The sequence below is a fragment of the Podarcis melisellensis genome, assembly GCF_964234715.1.
Source record: "Podarcis melisellensis genome assembly, chromosome: 6".
In the NCBI taxonomy this organism is placed as follows: domain Eukaryota; kingdom Metazoa; phylum Chordata; class Lepidosauria; order Squamata; family Lacertidae; genus Podarcis; species Podarcis melisellensis.
The window spans coordinates 47,322,177-47,339,852 of record NC_138538.1 but is presented as its reverse complement, the minus strand read 5'-3'; the positions used below and the strand labels follow the sequence as shown (position 1 = coordinate 47,339,852).

Sequence of the window (17,676 nt, the reverse complement as noted above, 5' to 3'; positions counted from 1 at the left end):
CCAGACTATTTTTTTGGGGGGGGGGGATTAACGAATTCCTATGCCCCACAAATAATCCAGAGATGCATCTAAATAAAAGCACACATTCTACTCATGTAAAAACACACTGATTCCTGGACGTCCGCAGGCCGGATTTAGAAGGTGATTGGGCTGGATCCAGCCCCTGCAGCTCCCCTTAATTCCAGAGAGTACCTGCCCCAGTTCTGTGGCTGATTGCACCACAGAATTCTACAGAAAAGCCCACAGAATTTTAGTAGTTTTTGGCTATCTCAGGAATCTGGTCATTATTCCCTCCTTAGGTATGGAGAAGGACTACACAAAGTGGTTGGCTCACTCCAGCAATCCCAATGACCCTGCAGATGGCTGCATATTGGGCTACAAGGAGGAATACCTGCGCCTTCGCAAGTCATCTTTCTGTCAGAATGGCCGAGACTACGTTGTGACCAAGCAACCATCTGTCTGCACTTGCACATTAGGTGACTTCCTCTGGTATGTTTGGAGAGTTCCTCCCATAATCTATTTCCATGGCTGTGTTTTTTTCTGTTCTGAAATGGCCTGGGGAGTGACCATACTCCCACCCTCCCACCTTTGAGCTTCACTGAAATATTAAATCAGACTCTGCAGTTCATTTTCTGAAATAGTGAGATGGGGAAACTGTGGCCCTCCACATGTTGGGCTGCAGCTCTAATTAGCCCAGCCAGCATGATTAGTGGGATCTGCAGCCTAGCAACATCTGGAGGGCCACAGGTTCCCCATTCCTGACATATGTAGAATTGTGGTTTTATGACTCTATAAGTGTGAGGTTTTTCAAGGAGGCAGTCAAGTGATTAAACATTGATTAAATATGGTGAAACCTGGGGGTTCTCAGAAGAAATGCCACATTTTGCAATCCAGATTCCATTATCAGTATAACAAGATGTGCAGGTTAATGTTGGTCTATTTTCTGCGGCTGAAGGAGCATGCAAGATTTTAAGCAGGCAGATCTTTCACAAACAGATGTCATGCAGATGCACATATCTACGCCATTTATTTGAGACAAAAGTGGCAGAAATCCTCTTCACTAAAAGAAATTATGCAAATTCATTGTTCAGATCCAAAATGTGGCTTTGGCAGGAACTGAAGTTCTCGGACAGGAACTGGGGTGTTGGGAGAGGGGCAGCATTAGGGACAATAAACATATCCTACACTTGGGCTGTGTACACACCATACATTTAAAGCACATGACTTGCCCCTGAGAATCCTGGTGACTGTGATTTACCCTTCACAGAGCTGCAGTTTCCAGCACCCATAACAAACTACAACTTCCAGGATTCTTTAGGGGAAGTCATGTCCTTTAAATGTATGGTGTGCACACAGCTTTAGACCATGAGAAGTTCCTACTGAGATTTCCTGTGGTTCAGGGTCTTAAGCAGATGCTGCTTGCTTGTTTATTCTTTTCCTTGTAGTCTCAGGCTGGGAACTTGATCATGAAAATAAGCTGCATGTCAATGGCTTTTAAGCCGCTAGGTTTTGCAGTAAATAGTCACGTCTGATGTTCAGCTTTGCTTGTGTGTGCTGCTTTAAAAAGGCCCTCACAATAACTTCTGTGGGGAGCATTCAGCTGTGGAAAAATGAACAACGAAAAGGGTGGAGTGTAATTTAAGAAGACGGAAAATAGTTCAGACACTAGGGAGCAGAACTGTGTTGCTGGTAGCTTGTTCTACTGGACTCTAGCATGTACAGTACTGGCTCATTCTGATGACCTGTTTAACTGAGTATTCATCCTGATTTGTTTGCACAGATATAATGCTGCACAACATCAGCATCTCACACTTTCCAGTGCATTTCCCCATCCCTTTTGTTACCAGAAAAATCCCAGGGTGTTTTGGCAGGGTGGGTGGGGATTGTAAGCAGGTTTATTGTGCAAGAGGGCCAAATTCACTTTAACTGCACAAACTGAATTTGCTGGTATATGATTAATTCATACCTGAAAATAACGAGACTGAACATGGCCTTTGCATCCCTTAAACTTGCAGAGCCATAGTCTAGAGCAGTGTTTCCCAACCTTGTGCCTCCAGCTGTTTTTGGACTACAATTCCCATCATCCCTTGCCACTGGTCTTGATAGTCAGGGATGATGGGAGTTGTAGTTCAAAAACAGCTGGAGGCACAAGGTTGGGAAACACTGGTCTAGAGTACACAAATTACTGCAATAAATGTGTGTCTTGAACAGTGCTGGACTTAAACCCGAATGGCTTCTTTTTTAAAACCACTCAAGGGGGCAGTGTATGTGTGAACTGAGCATGCCTTCAAAAAGAGCAAGGTGGAAATAAGCAGATATTTCCACTACCGCCACCTTATGAGATGGCTAAAGCATCTTGCTTTTCTCTTGAAATGTTGTATAAACAAAAGCACCACACTCACAGCAACATGGACCTCATTTTGGTTTCCAGCTTGGCAGGACTTCCTGGAACACCCAAGCTTTAAGAAGCTGTTTTTAAAAGCTGAAATTTTGTGCACACTTGCAGCCATGGAAAGCTTTCTGTATGCTGGCTTACATCCCAGCAGTACTTCCTGGTATACCCATATGGCTGCTGACATCACATAGTTATGTGGGTGTTCCAGGATGTTTTGTTGAAATGGAAGCCGGTGTAAGTTCTGAACTACTTCAAGTGAGCTCAGTGAGGAAAAAGAGGGTTCCTTAGCCACCTCATATGGTTGAATAAGACAAGCAATGCACACACACACAAATTTCTACAAATGTAGCAGTGATGAAAGGTGCAGAAAACAGCTCCCCAGTTTGCAAAGGGGCAAATGACCTTGCAAAATTGGAGGACAAGTTTTAGCCTAGCACTGGTTTTTGAGTGCTAGGGAAATGGAGAGATCAATCTGGATTTCTCACAATAGATTTTGAGGCTGTACAAAACCAGTAACAACATTGATGTCAATCTGGTTGTGGGGTTGTTTTAAAGGGCCCTAGAAGGAATCAGTACCCAATATCTCTATCATCTCCCACCTGCTGTTGCTTTTTGAATATTTAAAAAACATTTTCATTCACAGCCAGTTTATCAAGCAGCACTGAAATGGGTTTCTGTTCTAATTTTTCAGTTTGCATGGGTTCATTGTTGACACTGAATCTGCTTTCCATTCAGGGCCACATTCATTGCCATGGATACGTGTGCTGCATATTAGCAAATTAGATTGCTAATGCTTGGTAGGAAATAATTCAGGGTTGGCGAACCTGTAGCCTGCCATTTTTGGTGACCCACAACCTTCTTTTTTTCTTCTGGCACCTCTTTTTTTTTTTTTTTGAAAAGCTCCACATCTCCCTCTGGTGCAGTGCCTTTGTTAGGAGCTCCTATAGGAAGGAAACAGAAAAGTCTTCTAAAGCCTTTCCCCTTTCTTCTAATGTCTTCTAGCATGGGAACCATTTATCCCTATGGTGCAGTGTCATTAAGAGTTAAGACTTTGAAGACATTTTTCTTTTCCTTGCTATTACAGCTCTAGGGTAGGAGGAAAGCCCCCAAGCTAGCAGTGGGAAGAAAAAACACAGGGAATTCTCCCCTCTGCAGCACCAACTTAATCAGCATTTGTCTTCTTGTTTGTTTGGTGTGTGTGTTGGCTATACCCATTTCAACCACACTCACTGCCGGCATGTGGCTCTTGGCAGTATGGCTAACCCTCAATGCATCTATTGGGCTGAAATGTATTTGCCACCCCTGAAGAAACTGGATGCTTCATCATAGGGTAGTTTCTCCTCCTGAATATTCTGTCAGTATAATGGGCTAGTGATACAACTAGGCATGTGAAGTATTATCACCAAATTCCCAAATAACCCTTAAAAATGTATAATTCTAGTTTGAACAACCACATACTAGGTCTTTTAGTTGCAGCAATAATGAGGTGATGCATGAGTTGATACTCATACCATGTGTGGGTTGTTAATGTCTGTCTTCCTACTCTTGGGATTTGTGATGCAGTGATTTTGGTTACTACCGTCCAGAAAACCATTCCAAGTGTGTGGAGCAGCCAGAGCTGAAGGGGCATGACCTAGAATTTTGTCTATATGGGAAGCGAGAGCGGCTAAAGACCAGCGGGTAATTTTCTATTATTATAATAGATGGAGGAGATGGCTTGGTCCTGTGTGTACTTGTTTTTATAAAACAGATATATGTAGTCTACTGGGAAGAGGACTATATTCGATGCCCTGCAAATACGCTGTAAAATTGTTCTCTCTCTGAACACGCTATGTTTCTGGAACAGTACGAATCTCCCTTAGAATCAAAATATGCCCCTTGCTGTTGTGACCATGGCACTATATCTCCCAGTAGAAGATGTAGTATAGCCATCTGTAATACATTTAAGGTGATTCATTCTGTATTCTGTATTGGGTGGGGAGATAGTTCTCAAGATAGAACTATCTTGGCTTGTAAATTCTGTGGACTAGAAGCAGCTGAAATAATTTAGCATGCCATGTTTGCATTTATTGTTTGAGAATTCTGGACTTTCATGTCATGTGACTTCCATGTTTTCTTGGAGGCCACTGCAGCCCTATAGACCTGACATGCATACCTCTCTAGGTGCTCAGCCCTGAAAGAAACCATATTCTCGACTTCCCACTGATGCTTGGAAATGAAGGGGTTAGCTAATTTAGGTGGCTTGGAGAGATGTCACTAATAAAAGAAGCTTCGCAATAATAGATTATTGAGACTCTTGTTGAATTTCAGATATCGGAAGATCCCAGGAGACAAATGTGTTGGTGGGGAAAATCCCATTCGTGAAGAGACTGATCTGAAGAAAAAATGCACTAGCAACTACTTGAACTCAAGCCAGCTGGTGAGTTTTTAAAAGTGCAGAAAGAACTGTAGTGGGGCAAAGCGATAGAGGAAGGGTGGGCAACCTTTTTCTTCTTTCAAGGGCCATATTTCCTTGGGTTATTCTGTGTGAGGCCACATGCTGGCAGGGGAAAGCCACTGGTGAGTGGAATCACCCTTTTTCTCTCTGAACCCCCTTCTCTTTTTCCTCCCCAGTGTGCTAGAGTACAGATCACTCTTGTCAGAGGCCTGCAGTGATGGCATGCAGGGGGTCAATTGAAATTGGGCTGGGGGCTGCATACAGTTCAAAGGCTGCCGGCTGCCTATATATATGAGAGGGAGAAAGAGAGTAATCTAACCAATGTAAAAAGAGTGCTTGAAAAACAGCCCATTTGTAGTTAATATTTGAGAAGCAGTTTTTCTTAAAATGCTTTGCCAATATTAACCTTGACTCTGTTCAAGCAGTAAAATGAATGAGCTTTCCAAATTGGCTGCTGAAGCTGTGGTGCGGTTTGGCATTCTGAACCAAGTAGTCAAATTTCACCCTTTCCAAAATCAGCTGTTTCATTCTCTCTCCCCAAATCTTTATAATCCTCCTGTGATCCATGCAGGGCAAGAGAGTAAGTACTTGAGGTATGGAGAATAAGCTAGGAGAATCATTATAGAAATGACTTGGTAATTGAAGTGATCTAATAATTTGTCATAAAATCTTGATGCATCTCTCTCTTTTCTTTGTACAGTCTACTTCCTCCAACTCCACTCCAGTCATCCTGGCTGTAATAGGCTTGATGCTTATGGCTGCTGTAGCTGGAGTAGTCATCATTAAGAAATACGTTTGTGGAGGAAGGTGAGCCTTGGGAAGGGATTGGCAAGATCATTCTTACTTTTAACTATCATTCAGTTATTTTTATGCTGCCTTTCAGTGCCAGAGACGCTCCCACCACAGAATTAAGAGCATGAAACCAATTCAAAACAGGAAAACAGTAGCCATGTAACATAACACATACATAAAACAGCAGGAGTTGTAACTATAAAATCACCAACCTTATTCAGTTAAAAGCAGATTGGGATAGTGAAGTCAGTAAGTCCCATTTAAAACAAGCCAGAGAGGCTTCTGTGGGAAGGAGTTCCACAGGGACAGGGCCATCCTGAAAGGTGCTCTTATGTTTGTCGACCTGATAGATCTTAGTGGTAGGTCTTTGTGGTTGGTCTTGGAGCCCAAACAGAAGTGTAAGCAATTGTTCAAATTACCAGATCCCAAATGCTTTAGGACTTCAAAACTAACAACGAGTGCTTTAGATTGGACCTGAAAATACATTGGCAACCACTGTAGTTAGTACAGATAAGGCTTTATATCAGGCTACAGCTGTTTATGGGGGCCAAGCAGTCTCCACCAGTTGGCACTTCTAAATTGTCTTTAAAAGCAGACCCACGTACAGCACATTATAACCCAATCTGATGTAACCAGGGCATGAATTACCATAGTCAGATCCACTTTCTTCACAAAGGAATGCCACTGGCAAATTGACCACAGCCCATAAGGAGTGCCTGACAACTGATGTCATGGGTACCTCCATAAACTGCTCTGAGTCCAGGAGAACCCCCAAACTGCAAACATGATCATGGCAACCCTGGTCACAACATTCCTAGATCAGCAGGCTTGCCTGCCCACGGTACCTCTGTCTTGTCTGATTTGAGCTTCCCATAGACATCTAGTTGGCTACTGTGAGAAGAGGATGCTGAACTAGACTCTTATATTCTTGCCTTCATCCCTCATCCATCCCAATACCTGTTCCACAACTTTGCTAGGAGAGATAAAACTACATGCCAGCTGCATGCCTACGACACTTTAGCCCAAAATGACAGATGGATTCATGTAGCATTGTTGCACTGCCAGGTTTTTTTAAAAAATCCTATATAGGTTCTAAAGTTACCCAATGCTTATTGGCTTAGACCAGATAAAACAGCCAGAGAAATGGTGTCTCAGCAGCAACCCATATAAAGTTCTTCCAAAAGTCTCTGGACGTTATATTCACATCTGTTCGAAGAATGTTGATGCTACTGCCATAGGGCCAAGTTCATTTAATGTGTGTTTGTCATGCCCCCTAGGTTTCTGGTTCACCGATACTCTGTCCTGCAGCAGCATGCGGAAGCTAACGGCTTTGATGGAGTTGACACACCAGATGCCAATAAAACGGGCTACCATGATGATTCTGATGAGGCAAGTGATTGTAACTGATGTGTATGTGTGCACACCATGCATCTTTCTGAGCAGTACATGTTGGGTTAGAAAGATAAATTTGAACCCCAAGCATGTGATTTTGGCTTATGTCACTTTGAAAAAGAAACAGCTGTATATCTCTGGGGGGCTAAGTGGGTTGTATTCGCCACAGCAAAACCACAAAGAATAATGATCATCAAATGTTAACAAGAAGTATTATCTTCCCCTCTTTTCTTCCCAGGACCTTCTGGAATAGTGATATTGCAGATCTAACTAGAATTGGATTCACATGGATTTAGATGCTGCTACAGAAGGGCACGAATGCAGACGGTTCATTTTCCTTCTAATTTGAATGCCTTTTCCGTATCCAAGGGATTCTGTGTTCCTACTGCTTCCATCAAACTGTCTAAAACCAAGAAGGCTGCAAGAACTGCTTTGGGTGGGTGGGTGTAGAAGGGGGAGATACTGCAGCTCTGAATAAGGAAGAAGGGAAACCTTTTTTTAAAGAAATGTAACTTTGTTTTAATCAGATTTTTTCCAACTCTTAAAGGAAAACTAAATAGGAATGTGAAAGCAACATTTCGTTAAATATTAGCATTACTAGGTACAACATACCTTGCTACTAGGAGAAGGCTCCAAATCCCTGGGTGGGGGACATGTTCCACTCCAACACTGTGATGACACTGCTTTGAAGCTGTTGCAGTGTGAGCAGCACTTCTCCTAGCAAGCAGGGCAATGAGATGCTATGGCAGGGACTGAGAAAGCTAACCAGCATCCCGGGGCTGTGTGCCAAAACAGGGTTGCTTTTCGTTTTCACTGAAATGTAATCAACTGGGCAGGTGTGTGCCGTGCAAAGCAGAGATTATTCCAAGGCTAGAAGCAACTCTGTGGCTCTCCGATTCCAAGGAACTAAACTGTGAAATCGGCATGTGTGTTGCCATAAATCTAAAAAGCAAAAGCATGGGGGTGGGGGTAAATTTATCAACTGTAAGACTAAGTATACAGATATTCCAGAAATATGACTTGTTTAGAGTGTTATGAAGGAACAGAAATTGTTTGCTTTAAATCAGGTTCTTGAAGGAAAGTTTTGTTGCGCTACCAGCAGCAGCATGATGTATTGTTTCTAATTTTCATTATATTTTTAGATTATACGTAGATCAGTGGTTGCTACACATGCACCGCTTTGCTACTATGTTTTTCTGACTTCTGTTCAGCAACACAGTTTGACTGTTATGTGCCATGTGGAATCATAACTATTTCTCAATATTTTTTGGGTTCACAGAGGGTATTGTGGAATTGAACCTGGAGAAGGTAGTAAGTTAAGTTTCTTGAACTCAGTAGCTAAAAGTTGGCCTGTTGGGATGTGAATTGGCGACGGAGGCATCCCACTCCAGTAGCTATTATAGTAAGAACCAAGGGATTCTTACTATAGGGCATCCATAGAAACACAAAGTATTGAGCCAGTGTGTGGCATAGGTAATATTCGACTTCTGTTGCTTTGAAGGGACTGAGATGCTTGGAGAGACATGTTTGAACTTGAAAGACCTTCATAACATTCAGTAATGTATTTTCTTGAATTTTGGTCCCCAGTGGTACTTTTTACACTTATCTTAGGACTTTTTTCTATTCTAGCATAGGTGAGTGATTAGTCACAATTTGTCCACACTTCCTGCTGCATTTCCCCAGGGAAAACCACTCTTTTGTGCTTGATCGCAACAAATGGCGATTCGGGTTGGGTTGCAATTTGTTAAGATCTATTGCTAAAGAGCAGTTTTCCCTGGAGGAAAGCAGCAGGACAAGAGGAAGTGTGGATAAGCCCCTAGACAAAATATGATTCCCCACTCACCTGTGTTGGGAGCGTGGCAGGGTCTGAATACCTTCCCTTAATCTTGCTATGAACGCCTATACAGTACTGGAACTTGCCCCACTCTGCTTTTATTCCCCAAGTGTTCCTGCTGGTGAGGCAGCACTACCAGGAAGGTCTCACTGGAGGTTTCAGGCTGAGGCTGCCTTTGCTCCCTTGTGGTGCTAGGGCATGCATCCAGACACGAGGAACCCTGGGACACATAGCATATTTTCCCCAGGGTCTCTGGTGTGTGTGATGCTTAAGGACCACCTTCCCCTTACCCAGCCCCAGTACTTCCCTAAGATTATCAGAGGAAAACTTGCTGGTAATGCTGCAACCTGCTGAGTGTCATCCAGCAACAGTTTGGAAGTGGTCCTTCTCCATAGTGGCATCTACCCTCTGAATGCCACACTCCGCAATTTTTCAGGAGGCACTGACTGTTGGGTATTTCCACCATTAATCAGTTTAACTTGCCTTTCTTCAAAGAAGCAGGATTTGTTAGATATTCAGTGGCTATCAATTATGCCCTAGTGGTTAGGACATGTTGCTAAAGTCACAGAGCTTTCCACCCCTCTTTTTGGCAATAATGAGAGTCAGAAACATGAAATAAAGTGTCTGTCCTGGATTTGTTTTCCCCACAGTTACTTTGGCTTTACTGTGCTTTTTTATTGGGCCCTTACTTCCTCTCTTACATCACTGCATCATTTGATTATATCTCAGGGTGTTATTGTCTTCCTTGGTATAAAATTATTTTGTCCCTTGCAGAAGGTACCAACAAGGAACACATGGCAAGGAGGAACATTTGTCCCTGGAAGACACTTGTAGCTTATTCCACTTCTTGTTTATTCTCACTCCATTTAAACCTGGTACAGAAGCACACTTGCATGTAAATAAGAGTGCTGTTTACAGTCAATATTAAACTCACAGTAACTCAACCAGGAACTGAAGGGGGCTCAATAACCTTGTGTCTGACAGCTGCTCCAAAACCCCTGCTCTTAACATATTTGAACTTCTTGTGTACATCTGTTCTGTGCAGAGCCAGGTTCAAATTGCTTTACTATCCATGTGATGTGGCTGAAACTCTTTTAAGTGCTGGGCTGGGATTGTGATGGAAAGCCTGTAATGTAGCTGGTGACGACCTTTTCCATTTCACTGAGAACATAATCTGACTACTTACTCTTGCTATTATATGTCCTATTTTCTATGTTTATTAAAGCATCTCTGGAAGGGTGGCTAGGTAAGGGAGTTCATTACTGGGCATGAACAGTTCCATTGCTCCATTTCTGTTGATTCCCCTCTCATAAGACACTCTACATTGTGGCACATTGGCTTATAAAGTGAGAGCATTCAAGGAACTACAAACCTCAATAAACTAACCAGGTCCTTGTTACTGTCACACATTTGCTGCCGTACGCAACAGTAGCCTTGTCCTCCATAGTGTTGAGTATGTAGGTAACACTGCATCTTCGTCACTGCTCTAAGGGTGCTGCCTAAGTGACAAAGCAGTCCTGGAAATGTTGCCATTGCATGAGCTTTGAAGTATCATTGTCTCCCTGATGTGTCTGTAAGGCAGACCAGACCAGACCATGTGCATAATGGCTGTAAAATATAACATAACAAAAAGCCATAGCTAACACACTCCTCTACACACAATTTCTTAAGATGTACAGTCTGAGGCAAGGTGCAGAAGAAAAATAAAGGAGCCATGTATAGAGTTTGTAAATAAGCCTGGCTATATTATAAATTTGTACTGGTATTTTTCTGTATATTTGCAATATTTGGGTTAGAAATAAAGACAAAAATTGGGCTTTTATGTGGTCTGCCTTTACTCTTGTGAGTGTGAAACCTTGCTGAAACCCGATCATAAGGAGCAACGTACATCATTTAGCCATTTTTTCAGGGCTGCTGCTCAGCACTGAGCAACTTAAGAGCCTGCTGGATCAGGCCAATGGCTCATCAAATCCAAAGTGGCCAACAAGATGACTCTGGGAAACTCTCAAGCAGAACTGGAATAGTTTCCAGCAACGTTTTCAAAAGAATTTCTCCCTCTGACTGCAGGCAGAGCACAACCATCATGACTTGTAGCCGCTGATAGCCTTAACCTCTATGAGTTTTTCTGACTCTTTTAAAGACTTTTGCTACCTCCTGTGGGAGTGAGTTCCATAGGTTAATATTATCCTGAGATAAACATAAGAAGTAAAGGTGTAGTTTTGTCTCTAGGACTGGCCTGTTCATGTGGCAGACTAAAGCAGCTGCCTTGGGTGGCAGAATCCAAGGAGCGGCACTGCTGTGGGCATCCTACCCTCCCCCAAAGAAGCGGCTGCGGTGGGTTCTGGCAAGATCTTGGAAAAGCACTGCAGGTACCCCACCTACCCACCGCTGCTACTGCAGAATTGAGATGTCACAGTGAGATCTCACAAACAGCCCTGTGAAATCTTGCCGGAACATGTAAGTCACTGTGCAACCCCAGTAAGCAAGGCTGCAATGGGGTTGCGTGTGCAGGCTGGTCCTTCCCTTTTTCGTCTCCGACAATAAAATGGGATAGGCAACCCCTGTCTGTCTATGGTTTCTAGCACTGCCTTTCCTGCCCTGGATATGGATGGGAAAAGCAGAGGCAACGAGAAGACTGTCTTGCCACCTTATGCTTGGCTGTCCTTCACTCGAACAGCTACCCTGTTGGAGATATTGCAGTTCTCTTTCCCATGTGAACAGTGTGCAGTATTTCATCTGCATTACAATTTCCCAGATAGTTCTAGAGGTTGGAAGGTGTGTGTGTTTGACCATTCAGCCCAGGGTATATCTCTAGGGTGTGCTTTTGAACTTTGCAGTTTCATTTTCCCTTACTCTACAACCTGTTTTAGTAAGATGATCTGCCGTGAAATTATTTCCTTGGATGTAAAGTAAAAGCTGCTGCTGACCATTTCAATGGCAAAACTTTGGAATCTGTAGACTCTTCCACAGTAAGGGCTGACAACATCGACTCAAAGCTTAGCTCCATGTTTTCCTACACAGATAGGAGGGCTAAGAAAAGACTGGTACTTTCTCTCCCTCTGCCCCAGACACCCACTTCTGACACCCAGCACAGGCACCTGTGAATTCCTGGCATCAGATACACCTTAAGGGCATGGCATACCCTTCATTTACTTCAAGACCCTAACCCATTTCTGCAGTAGCACAGCAGTTGCTTGTATGTCCTGTGCTAAGAATGTGTTTGCTGGTATACAGAGTCTTAAGATGGAATCAGAAAGTGGCAAATGAGGACCTGGGGACCTGGGCTGCTGCTTTTCAATGCGAAGAGAATCAGTGGAGAAAGGGTGACACATCTTGGGGATATTTTTAAGCTCCCCCCCCCCCCCGGTCAGGGTTCTTAGAGGTGTGCATGCCACAAATCAAGTTGGGGGCTTCAGTACATGGGGAAGATTTTTAATTCCTTCCGCAGCTGCTACTTTTCCCTTGCAAGTTAGGCCTCCCCAAGGATTCCAGACCCATATTTGCTGCTTAATGTCTTATCTCATTCTGAGGATCAAGCCGCACAACCACTCGCCAGTCCCCACTTTTTATGCCCTGTTTTTGTTTTATTCTTGGCTCTGATTTTTCTTATCTCTCTGGTGTTCTTCCTCGCCACCTCCCCCCCATCTTCATTTTGTGCTGTATGTGCAAAATAGATATTTTTTGTGCAGTGGCGTAGCGTGGGGGGCACCGGGCGCAACATCTGGGGGTTAGGGTTAGGGGGCACAAATCCATGGATTAGGGGGCGCAAATCCACGGGTTAGGGGGCGCAAATTACTTGCCTTGCCCCGGGTGCTGACAACCCACGCTACGCCACTGTTTTTGTGTGCCTGAAACTTAGACCTAATTTTTATTTATATTTATATCTGCCTGCCTATTATCTGTGTGTCTGTCTATGTATCTAAACTAAACTAAACTAAACTAAACTAAACTAAACTAAACTAAACTATGTATCTGTCTGTCTATGTATCTAAACTACATAGCACACACACACACACCCTGCCTGGATAGTTTGTTTGAAACAAACTTGCACACTTCACTAGGAGAGTGAAGTTAGCATAACAAGTTTACCTTTGCTCAGAGCATGCCATGTGCACAGGGGAAAAGCAAAAGGTGTGAGCCTCGAAGACATCCACTCTGAAACAAAAACAGGCAGCGAGACCTTCATTAGCATCTCTCCAGCGGTTGGAACAGGCTGGGTCATGTCACGAGTTGCTTTCCACCTGCCAGCCCTCCAAGACATCTTTTGACTAATAATGTCAAAAATTGTGTGACTTGAAATATAATACAGAAATAGATCTACTTGAAAAATGGAAGAGTAATTTGAGAACGTCTCCTTTAAAATCTTGTGGCCCATGTGGGGTCAAGACTTGGGGACCCATCACAAGCATTCTCACAATCCTTTGACTGCATATACACTGTAAATGTTTGATAGGCAAACATTTAAACAGAATACAGCTGGCCAGTGCTATTTTTCTTGAAAAAGAGGTGCTGGAACTCACCGTGAACACCTCCCTTGTTAATGGCAATGGCGTCCACCTGAGAGGTGCCAGAATTGAGTTCTGGCAAGTTCTGGCTGAAAAAAAGCCCTGCAGCTGGCCCATATTAAGGGGAGGGGAAAGGATCAAGTGGCTTTTTGCAATGCCTCTTCCATCCTCTAACTCACTCTTCTATTGCAACACTGCAAGTTTGCTTCCTGCAATCTGCCTGTTGTTTTCCGCTTTAAAAGGATGCCCTTTTCAGAGTTTCTTTTTATTCTAAAGGACAGAATATGGCACCAAAAGAATGAATGGGAAATTGCTCATGTGTACTGCAATGGATATGAGATATGTCATACAGCCTTACCAATGACCTTTTCCATAAGGAAAAATGAAATACACCCCAAAGTAGAGCACCTCTTTTTGGCACACACACTCCCCCCCCCTTTAAAAGTGGACACTGTTGAATTAACAAATGCCAGATCCAAACTATAAGGGTGAGCTCATTGGCTACACGGGATCAAGTGTGACTAAACCATTTGGGGGACTCTAATCCCCAAATCCACATTGCCACTTGTTTTTCCAGTACTTGCTTGTATTGTGAGTTGTTCTATGTAATCACTGCATTTCTGTACTATCCTGTACTAAGTTCTTCTATACAAAGAACTAATGGCAGCTTGCATGTGGTTATTCCATCAACTACATGTATGAAAAAATATACATACCTGAAGGTACTTGGCTCTGAATTTAATATTTTTTTCAGCTACTCTCCCCATTCCTAGATGCCTTTAAATGCTTGGTGAAGGTGCATGTCTGCTCAGCAGAAGCCCCTGAACCCTTGCCCTTTTATCAATCTGTTCCCAAAGGGACGGTCCCTAAACTAATTCTAATAGTAATAGTTCACTTTCAAGAAGTTAAGTTTTGCCAGCAGAGATGGAGGGGTAGAATGGCTCACTCCATCCTAGGTTGATTTCTGCTCCAATATGATACGACACATGATTCTCTCTGACTGAGCTGGCTGCCTTTGGTGCTCAGATGAAAGAGTGCTGATAGGCAGGTCTTATTTAGTGGCAGCATCAGTAAGAGAGCATCCGAACCACTTGGGGTGTGTGTGTTTGTATACCTAAGTCAGTCTGCAGAGGTTCTGAAAAGAGACAAAGACAAGGCAAAAGGAAAATGCTCCCGACTCCAGCGTAATTTACGCATCCATTTGCTTTGTTCTCTAAGTGGTATCCGGTTCAGACATCAGCAGTGAGGTATGATCCTTTGCTTCCTCAGATCCTCTCATTGTTAAATCCTTAGTTTTAAAGTTACCCTTCCGGATTGTTGAACTTGTCCCTCCATCCTAAACATGTTAAACGGTAGAGATCTTAGAACAGTGTCTTGTTCAGATGTGTTGTTCACACTGGGCCATTTCATATGTGTCCTACAGAGGATGCATTTCTTTGTGGGAAAGAAAGAAGATGATCTCAACATGCTATTGGTGACACAGAAATGAATCTGATATTTTAAAAAAATCTGTTGAATTTGAAAATCTGTTGGACAGAGATTGGGTCCAGGTTCTTGCACTCTCAAAGTATGGTTACGCAGAAGTCTGTTTTTGAAGGGGAGGGCAGTTATAATCTTCTGAGCATTTTATATATTTATTTTTCACATTTCTATAGAATCCAATAATGAAAGTTCTTTGCACACCTTACAATAAATTACAAAGATCCCAGTGAAACCCCCTGTTCTGTATCTTACTATGTGCATCAAAATTCAAGTAAAGACTGTTTGTATGGAGGCTCAGTTGTGAAACTAAAGTCTGTTCTGAGAACTAGCCTTACAAGCTTCAGGCATAGCAAATAGCTCCTCTGTCCCCAGAATACACAATCCTGGTATGTTTTGTTGAACCTGTATATAGACTTCTTCCTACAATTCTTTCCTGCAAGACCCACATGATTCTTCATTTCACTTTTCATGTAAATTCTTTATGGGTGTATTTCCATGGAGGAAAGCACTTATACTGGGTCACTGCTAGCAATGCAGGTGTCTGGTGATCTAAAAGAGACTTGAGTAAGAGCTCATTTATCCATGTTTGTTATTCCGGCCCCTAAGCCAGACCTTGGGGTGTGAATCCTGGTGCACTTTTCACTGCAGGATATACATGGAAGTAGGCGTGCACCATAGTCCTCCTAGTACACTGTCCTTTTCACAATCATAAACTCTGGGTTGTAATTAAAGCTGCTGTTTTACTTGTGTGATGGAAATAGCATCTTTCTGTACACACACAAAGTAATACAAAACAACCATGAGACGACGACGACAACAACAACCCAAGAAAACCAATTAAATTTTACATGGGGGTGCTTTTTTGTCCTAGCCAATGTAACAGGATGGAGTAAAGTATTTCCAGCTAAAACTGATCCACTGAAGTGGGCATATGTGCCGAGACAGAATTTTCAGATTGAAAACAAATTAAAAAGCCTATGGGGAAAATAAACACCATGCAATCTATTGATTTATTTTGGTCACAGTGGTACTTTTTTGGTTTCTTTGTCCCATCTAATGTTAATGTATTGAGATTAAAAATGCTCAGTGCCTTGTTCAAAGACAAAGGAAGCAGACTTAAATGCCCTTCTGACAAAGAGAAACCCCTGGAGAAGCCCATTTGCTTGGGTGGGGGGTGCTGTGGTCAGCTGTGCATGCTGCATGGCTTGTATATTGCAGTGAATGCCTCCCTATGTGTCAAAGACACACAATACACATAACTTTGGAGGAGACAGACTGTAAGTGTGTGTGTGTGTGTGTGTGTGTGTGTATCCCTTTGGTCAAGTACAGTTGACAAGCAAGACTCCCACCATAAATCTGAACTCTGCTGAGCACTTTAAATAAGGAACACTGGGCAGAGATGAAGTACAAATGGAAAGACTCTGTTGGCACACACTGACATTCAAATAATTCATGCAGACTTTCTTCCTTCTTCCTGTGCAAGCCGTAAGTAGAAAGTCAGGTTTCTCCTATCACCTTCCTTGCCCCTTCCTCATTCTTAATAGTGCAGATTGCTTTGAACAAGACTATCATTTCCATGATTATCCCAAATGCTGCATTTCGGAGTGCATTGAAAGTCATATCTTTGTTTCCAGGGAACAGAAGAAAGACTGGCAGACTGCTAGAAAATTCTATGGCACAGACTAAATAAGTAACTGATGCTACCATGGACTCCAATTCCAGTGCAGGGAACGTCACCAGCTCTGGCTTGAGCGACCTTTTCCTCCTTTATAGCAAGAACGTGTTTGCTGTCCTCTATGTCCTCTTCTTCCTCCTGGGCATGCCTGGAAACGGCTTGCTGCTCTGGATCCTTTTCCGAGGTCTCCAAAGAAAGAGTGGCAGCCACATCTCACGCCTGACGGAGCCTCTCTTCCTCAACATCGTGATCCTGGACCTCCTCTTCCTCCTCTACAATGCCCCTGTGATGTTTGGCAACATCCTTTTCAGGGACTGGCGCCTGGGCCGCCTGCTGTGCGTCACCAACCACAGCTTCTCCATGTGGGTCTCCTTTGCTGCCTTCTATAGCATGCTGGCCATCGCGCTGCTTCGCTATACGGCGATCCTCCACCCCATGAGAGTGATGCCCATCTCCCAAAAGCAGATAGTTATCGCTTGCGGGCTCATCTGGGTGACCTGCCTTATATTCTCCACTCCGCTCTGGATTAATTATGAGATCATTCACGTGGAGGGGCAGATGTATTGCGTGAACCAAATGGCAAGGAAGGAAGTTAACCTTTACCTGCAGCTCCTGGGAGGGGTGGGCTTCCTGCCTCCCACATTGCTGATGGTTTTCTGCTATTTGAGGATCGTCTGTACCCTCAAGGTTAGGAGAGGGCTCTCTATGCACACAGCCTCCAGCCTGCAAGTGAACTGGCGAGCTTCAGTGATGGCTTTGGTCACCATGGTGACCCTGGTGGTCATGTGGCTCCCCTATTGGCTGGTGATTTTCTTTATCAAGTATGACCAGTTGCTAACCACAGCCCCTATGTACTTGGCTTATCACCTGACTTCTCTCCTGGCTTTTGCCAACCGCTGCATTAACCCCATGATCTGCTTCTGCCTTTCTTTCCAGTTCCAGGCCAGGCTGAGGAACCTCTTTAGGAGGGTAGGAAAGGGAATTCGCCAAGTAGGTCCTATCCATTTGGGTAAGATAGAAGTGTCAGGTAGCACGTGACTAAGGTGTACAATACGCTTTGCTAAGGTTGTGTGGAACAAGAATTTATTATTTCTTGTCCTGTAGCCTGCCTGAGGGATCCCTTACGTCAGTGCTGGAGGGCCACCAATTCCCTGTCCCTGCTTT

At 43.4% G+C, this 17,676-nt stretch overlaps 2 protein-coding genes across 3 annotated transcripts in view; both read left to right on the top strand.

Moving 5' to 3' along the window:
* SORT1 (sortilin 1) overlaps positions 1 to 10,672 on the top strand; it is a 49,521-nt gene extending 38,849 nt beyond the window's left edge. For both annotated transcript variants that reach the window (XM_081915387.1, XM_081915386.1), the window contains exons 15-20: positions 300 to 489; positions 3,959 to 4,075; positions 4,706 to 4,814; positions 5,533 to 5,639; positions 6,902 to 7,013; positions 7,255 to 10,672. In XM_081915387.1, the coding sequence (XP_081771513.1) occupies positions 300 to 489; positions 3,959 to 4,075; positions 4,706 to 4,814; positions 5,533 to 5,639; positions 6,902 to 7,013; positions 7,255 to 7,269 (650 nt within the window). In that variant the 3' untranslated portion in view covers positions 7,270 to 10,672. The remainder of the gene's footprint in view (positions 1 to 299; positions 490 to 3,958; positions 4,076 to 4,705; positions 4,815 to 5,532; positions 5,640 to 6,901; positions 7,014 to 7,254) is intronic.
* A 5,870-nt stretch (positions 10,673 to 16,542) lies between these two features.
* LOC309372572 (galanin receptor type 3-like) lies at positions 16,543 to 17,676 on the top strand (the record flags this gene model as incomplete). Its single annotated transcript, XM_081916245.1, has 1 exon — positions 16,543 to 17,676. The coding sequence occupies one exon, from the start codon at positions 16,543 to 16,545 to the stop codon at positions 17,548 to 17,550; it is 1,008 nt and encodes a 335-aa protein (XP_081772371.1). The 3' UTR covers positions 17,551 to 17,676.